The 7,543-nt window shown below is 31.7% G+C and overlaps 1 protein-coding gene across 1 annotated transcript; it reads right to left on the bottom strand.

Annotated features, from left to right (window-relative positions):
* Positions 1-472: 472 nt before the first annotated feature.
* LOC149240352 (uncharacterized) lies at positions 473-3,452 on the bottom strand. The gene is made up of 2 exons (XM_089367282.1): positions 3,350-3,452; positions 473-3,271 (listed from the first exon to the last, which is right to left on the bottom strand). The coding sequence occupies exons 1-2, from the start codon at positions 3,409-3,411 to the stop codon at positions 649-651; spliced, it is 2,685 nt and encodes an 894-aa protein (XP_089223408.1). The 5' UTR covers positions 3,412-3,452; the 3' UTR covers positions 473-648.
* Between the last annotated feature and the right edge of the window lie 4,091 nt (positions 3,453-7,543).

Below are 7,543 nucleotides of genomic sequence, written 5' to 3' on the forward strand. Positions count from 1 at the left end.
GATTCCACCATGAATTCATCTTCCTCCACCATGCGTTCAGAATCAGGAGGATGAGGATGAGAATATGGGTTCGTCATAGACGTGGGTGCAGGAAGAGAGGCAGCGATGCAGAGAAGCATTAATGAAATAAAGAGAAGAGCCATATTGTCCGTCTACCTCTTTCAAATCGCAAAATCCGTGTGTGGTGTATGTTAGTTATGGGGTGCATACATATTTATACATCAAATCTCAAGAATGAGTGGAGATGAAACAAAGGTGTGGCAACGATTAATTCCGTAGAATGCAGAGATAATGAAACGCGTCTAGATATTTCTCATCTAGATATTTTAGAAGACTTCGAAGAATGAGTGGAGATGAACCATAAAGCCATTTGATACAAGGAATTTTAAATGAGCATGAGATTTCCATCCAGATAGTCCAATTCATGCTTGACATATATATTTGTATTTCAATAATTAATAGAAATTCAAATAAACTCTTTGAATTCTATTTTACATATCTTGAAAAGTTGTTTACCTACATTCAAACACTATACTATTACACTCAATAAGATGATAATACATATGCCTAAATGGCATTCAAATACAATACCAAAAAACACAATTATATACCATATGTCATTTATGTATATAACGAAGTGTTATTGAGCTATGTAGGGAATCGATAGAGTCCATAAAATGGTCTTCGTGTGCTGTTGGGAGGAAAACCCAATATCCAACACCTTGCCCTATCCCAGACAATGAACATAGCAACAACTCCTCCAAATCCGATCCCTACTCCAATTTCCAATGCTATCAAAGATACTTTTTCATTTACACGGCTCAACCATCCTGTTTTATCATTGCTCCCACTGTCATTAACTCTATCCATTTTTTTCTTTGACTCAACCTTTTGCTTGCATGGTGGTAGAGCGAGCCCACATAAGCACTTATTATTCTGAAATGAAGTCACAGAAAAAGTGTAGAATTGTGTCCCTCTTGGGATTTCCCCACATAGGTTATTATATGAAAGATTAAGGGAAGCCAACATTGATAATTTGCAGAGTTCTTGAGGAATTTCTCCATGCAATTTATTTTTGGCCAGATTTAACTCCTCTAGAGTAGATATGTCACCAAGGCCTGCAGGTATTTTCCCTTCCAATTTGTTCCAAGATAAATTCAACAATCGCAAGCTATTCATACTTGCTATGCTTACAGGGATTTTTCCAGTAATATTATTCATAGACAAATCAAATATCCTGTCAATTTGCCACACATATGGCAAAATATATTCAATCCCTTTTATGTCTTCTGCCATTTCATATTCATACTGAAACCCTTGTGAAGATTTGTTTATTGCAAATCCTTGGAGTGTATCAAGATCAAATGTTATTTCTCCACTAAATTCATTGTTGGATAAATCCAACACAAACAACTTGCTGAGACTTGTAATCCAGTGAGGAATACTACCATGAAGGTTATTATAACCAACATTTAGAACTTGCAAGTCACCAAAATTTGCGAGGTATGGAGGAAGCTCACCTGTAAATCCATTGTGTCTTAAATTTAGCACCAACAGTTTGGTGCAATTGGCCAATGATGAGGGCAAAGTCCCAGTGAAGTTGTTGGAATAAGTAGAGAAAATAGTTAAATAAGTCCAATTATAGATGCCTTCAATAGGAATGGGTCCCTCTAATTTGTTTTGTGATAGATCTAATGCTTCAAGTGAAACTAAACCATTGATATTGTTAGGAATACTCCCGAAAAAGCTATTATTATAGATGTAAAAGATACGAAGGGCTTTTAATTGGCCTAAGCTATATGGAATTTGACCAGTTAATTTATTTGAATACAAAAATAAATATTCTAATGATTGAAGTTTTCCTATTGTAGTTGGAATTACCCCTGTCAAATTATTGTTTGAAAGATCAAGCACATAAAGTTTTCTTAAATTTCCTATTGTAGTTGGAATTACGCCGGTCAAACAATTGTTTGAGAGGAGAAGACTTTCAAGTTTTCTTAAATTGGTAATGGCTTCAGGAATTTGACCAGTCAACTTATTACCTAAAAGGAAAAGGTGTTCATGTTTTCTTAAATTGGTAATGGCTTCAGGGATTTGACCAGTCAACTTATTACCTTGCAAATCTAAAAGAGTCAATTGATTCAAATTTTGGAGGGTCAGAGGAATATTACCGCTTAGCATGTTAGATCCAAGATCTAAATATGTTAATTTAGTCAAATTGGCAATGCCTTGAGGTATACTAGTGATTCCAATGCCGGAAAGACTTAATTGGGTCAACATGGTCAAATTGGCAATGGCTGTAGGGATACTCCCGGTGAGATTAAAACTAAGAAATAAAGTAGAGAGGGGTAGACGGAATATTTCCAAAGGAAAAGACCCGGAAATATTAAAGCTATAAATGGTTAGATGTGTAAGGTGTGTCAGATTACCAAGCCAATGTGGTATTGTGCCTGAGAAGCCGTTGTCTATCAGAAGCAAGGACTCCAGTTGCTGCAGCGAGCCCAACTCCACTGGAATAGAACCCCCGAGCACATTTTCCCGGAGGTCCAATTCTCTTAGTGCTTTAAGCTGGCCAAACTCACGGGGAATTCTTCCTGTCAACTGATTGGAAGAAAGATCCAAGGAACGCACTTTCTGCAGTCCGCCCAATTCCGCTGGAATAGAACCATTCAGAGCATTGTCGCTGAGGTGAAGTGCTCGCAGGGATTTCAGGTGGCGAAACTCACCTGGAATTCTTCCTGTCAACTGATTCCAAGAAAGATCCAAGGAACGCACTTTCTGCAGTCGGCTCAATTCGGCTGGAATAGAACCGTTCAGAGCATTGTCGCTGAGGTCAAGTGCTCGCAGGGATTTCAGGTGGCCAAACTCAGCCGGAATTCTCCCTGTCAAAGAGTTACCAGAAAGATCGAGGCTATGCAGTAATGAGAGGCTGTTGAGAGATGATGAGAGACTACCTTCCAATTGTCCTTCGAATACCCCTTCTTCTTCATTGAGATGTGCATGAAGGTCAATTCCGACGACTCTGTTTGTGTGTGGCCTGCAGCGAATGCCATACCATGAGGAGCAGATATTGTGGGAGTTGTGGGCCGTCCAGTTGGAGAGCTTTCCGGAGGGATCAGATGTGATGCAGCTTTTGAATGACAAGAGGGCAACAACGTCCCTTTGCTCGTGGGCATCCATTGACATTGATGATTCCACCATGAATTCATCTTCCTCCACCATGCGTTCAGAATCAGGAGGATGAGGATGAGAATATGGGTTCCTCAGAGACCTTAGTGCATGCATAGATACGGGATTGGAACGAAGGTGGGAATCAGGAGGACGATGAGGATATGGGTTCGTCATAGACGTGGGTGCAGGCAGAGAGGCCGCGATGCAGAGAAGCATTAACGAAATAAAGAGAAGAGCCATATTGTTCGTCTACCTCTTTCAAATCGCAAAATCCGTGTGAGGTGTATGTTAGTTATGGGGTGCATACATATTTATACTCAAATCTCAAGAATGAGTGGAGATGAAAGAAAGGTGTGGCAACGATTAATTCCGTAGAATGCAGAGATAAGGAAAAGCATGACTGACGGTGGTGGTCTCCATGAGAAGGGGAAAATATTAAAAAGGTTCTTTCTCGCTGATAAAGAACAGATTGACAACACATATTTCTCATCTAGATATTTAATAAAAACAATAGTTAAAGATAATATGTATTTTTTTTAATCTGGGAGAGTATAAAACTAAATTGTCAATTCATGTAGGATTCGGTTTGATGCTATTATAAAGCATCCGTGGCGAGATATTTGGTCGGGGTCTTTAATTTATGTATAAATAATATTAAAATATTTGATATTATAAAAAAAATTAAAAAAAATTTATAAATATAAAATAAGATGGGTAACAATAATATTTATATTTATGATATGGAAAAAATATTCTTTAAAATTTATATATAACTCATATTAAAATATTTAATATTATATATAAAATTAAAAAAATCACATGAATATAAGATAAGGGTAATAATAATATTTATATTTATGATCTGGAACAAAAAAAAATACAATCTTTAAAATTTATATATAACTAATAATAAAATATTTGATATTATATATAAAATTAAAAAGGATCACATAAATATAAGATATAAGATGAGTAATAATAATATTTATATTTAGGATTTGGAACAAAAGATAGAGTCTTTAAAATTTATGTATAACTAATATTAGAATATTTGATATTATATATAAAATTAAAAAGGATCACATGGATATAAGATATAAAATGGGTAACCATAATATTTATATTTATGATTTGGAAAATAATAGCATAATAATAAAAATTTAAATATTGAGAGATTTTTTTGTTAAGTATGGTAGGACATTCTAATTTTTTATTTTACATGTCTATAATTCACCCCACAATGGGGAGGGTAGTACAAGATTCAAACCCAAGATTGAGACTTCATTCCACAGCCATCGCCACTTGAGCTACGCTAGACAGACAATATCAAGAGATTTTTAAATATTATTGCATTTATATATTCAAAAAGATTTACAATTTTATTTCTTTTTTTATTTCTATGTGTCTAATAGATTAATTTTTTAATAGATATTACATCAATTTTATACACACATATTGTAAATTTTTGACACATATTTTTTTATTTTCCTTTTTTTTTTGATGAAAAGCTCCTTAAAGTAGCATTATAGAAGTGAATTAACACTAACCAGTAAAGCCATGTTCCTAACCAATTATTGAAAAAAAATTACACCTAATTTTTTTGTCTTTATTCCCGAATTGGAATCCATATTTTTTTATAACTGTGTCACATATTTCCAACTCTATCATCATCTTTGTTTCTCTATCTTTTCAACTCACAAAGTTAGAAAAAACTTAAAACCTCATAATATGGTAAAGTTCTCTTTATGAAAAAGATTCACCCTTTTTTATCCCCACTTGAGTCAAGTCAATACAAATAGAAAATAGCCCACATGCATTAAACTACATTATTAAAAAATATCCTCTAATATTTTTTGTCCCTATGCCCCACTCAAATCAACTCAATATGTAAATATTTGATCTTTTTCCTTCGTATTTTCCTTAACCCTTCCAATTTCAACTCCAGTACTATCTTTCAATTTCCAAAATTTGTTTTCTTTCCAACTTTTCAACTCCATCACTATCTTTCATTTTTGGAAAATATGTAAATATTTGATCTTTTTCCTTTGTATTTTCCTTAACCCTTCCAATTTCAACTCCATTACTGTCTTTCAATTTCCAAAATTTGTTTTCTTTCCAACTTTTCAACTCCATCACTATCTTTCATTTTTGGAGAATATGTAAATATTTGATCTTTTTCCTTTGTATTTTCCTTAACCCTTCCAATTTCAACTCCATTACTATCTTTCAATTTCCAAAATTTGTTTTCTTTCCAACTTTTCAACTCCATCACTATCTTTCATTTTTGGAAAATATGTAAATATTTGATCTTTTTCCTTTGTATTTTCCTTAACCCTTCCAATTTCAACTCCATTACTGTCTTTCAATTTCTAAAATTTGTTTTCTTTCCAACTTTTCAACTCCATCACTATCTTTCATTTTTGGAAAATATGTAAATATTTGATCTTTTTCCTTTGTATTTTCCTTAACCCTTCCAATTTCAACTCCATTATTGTCTTTCAGTTTCCAAAATTTGTTTTCTTTCCAACTTTTCAACTCCATCACTATCTTCCATTTTTGGAGAATATGTAAATATTTGATCTTTTTCCTTTGTATTTTCCTTAACCCTTCCAATTTCAACTCCATTACTATCTTTCAATTTCCAAAATTTATTTTCTTTCCAACTTTTCAACTCCATCACTATCTTTCATTTTTGGAAAATATGTAAATATTTGATCTTTTTCCTTTGTATTTTCCTTAACACTTCCAATTTCAACTCCATTATTGTCTTTCAATTTCCAAAATTTGTTTTCTTTCCAACTTTCCAACTCCATCACTATCATTCATTTTTGGAGAATATGTAAATATTTGATATTTTTCCTTCATATTTTCCTTAACCCTTCCAATTTCAACTCCATTACTATCTTTCAATTTCCAAAATTTGTTTTCTTTCCAACTTTTCAACTCCATCACTATCTTTCATTTTTGGAGATTTGTTTTGTCTTTCTAACTCATAACCTTTAAGGTACAATGAACTTAATATTCCTATAATTTTTTTTGCCTCTATACCCAACTCAACTCAAGTCCATATGTACATATATGATCTCTTTCCTTTGTATTTTCCTTAACCCTTCAATCTTTTCAACTCCATCACTATCTTTCAATTTCCAAAATTTATTTTCTTTCCAACTTTTCAACTCCATCACCATCTTTCATTTTCTGAGATTTGTTTTGTCTTTCTAACTCATAATCTATAATCGACATTGAAATTTGATAACATACCTCTAATTTATTTTTCCTATACCCGACTCAACTCAAGTCAATATGTACATCTTTGATCTCTTTCCTTTGTATTGGTGTTAATCCTTCCTACTTTTCAACTCCATTACCATCTTTCAATTTCCAAAATTTGTTGTATTTCCAAATTTTCAACTCCATTACCATCTTTCAATTTCCAAATTTGTTGTCTTTCCAACTTTTCAACTCCAAAACCATCTTTCAAGTCAATATGTGCATCTTTGATCTCTTTCCTTTGTATTAGCACTAATCCTTCCTATATTTCAACTCCATTACCATCTTTCAATTTCAAAAATTTGTCGTATTTCCAACTTTTCAACTCCAACACCATCTTCCAAGTCAATATGTACATCTTTGATCTCTTTCCTTTGTATTGGCATTAATCCTTCCTACTTTTCAACTCCATTACCATCTTTCAATTTCCAAAATTTGTTGTCTTTCCAACTTTTTAACTCCAACACGATCTTTCAATTTCCAATTTTTTTTTTCTTTCCAACTTTTTAACTTCATCTCATCTTTCATTTTTCATGATTTATTTTCGTTAAATGATTTTTTTTCTTAACTCAGTCTCTAAGATAATGAATTTGATAATATGTCATATTTTTCTTTTGTCTATATGGATGAGCTACATACCATTAATATTTATAATTAAAAATAATATAAAATAAGTAAACATATGAAATAAAACTTAAAATATTTTTTAATTATATTATAAATTAAATTAGAATATTTAATAATAATAAAGAAATGATAACGTTATAATAAAATGAATGAGATGAATATCAAAAAAATAATTGATAGTAATAATTTTAAAATAATTTAAATATTAATAAGAGTAGTTTTTTTGGGTTGTGGAAATTAAAAGAGTTATATATATATATTTTTTAATAAAATGATAAATAAAAAAAACATCTTTAATTAAATAGGATTTTTTTAACTAATGGAAAATTTATATTTATATTCTTTTTGATTGATTCATGAAATAGAGGGATAGAATTAAATAAATATTGACTATTGAAATTAAAATTAAAATAAATTATTAAAAAATTTCTTCACCTATTTATTTTGCTTATATTTTTCAAATAGAATTAAGCAT

This window comes from Pinus tabuliformis, chromosome 8 (genome assembly GCF_031772625.1).
Source record: "Pinus tabuliformis cultivar Carrire ecotype Pingquan chromosome 8, CPIR1, whole genome shotgun sequence".
Classification (NCBI taxonomy): domain Eukaryota; kingdom Viridiplantae; phylum Streptophyta; class Pinopsida; order Pinales; family Pinaceae; genus Pinus; species Pinus tabuliformis.

Bases quoted from the DNA above. Each gene is read 5' to 3' on its own strand.
- LOC149240352 (XM_089367282.1), bottom strand. From the start codon at position 3,411: ATGGCTCTTCTCTTTATTTCGTTAATGCTTCTCTGCATCGCGGCCTCT. The intron at 3,272-3,349 runs GTCTATGACGAA...GCATGCACTAAG, and splicing joins GCCTCTCTGCCTGCACCCAC to GTCTCTGAGGAACCCATATT.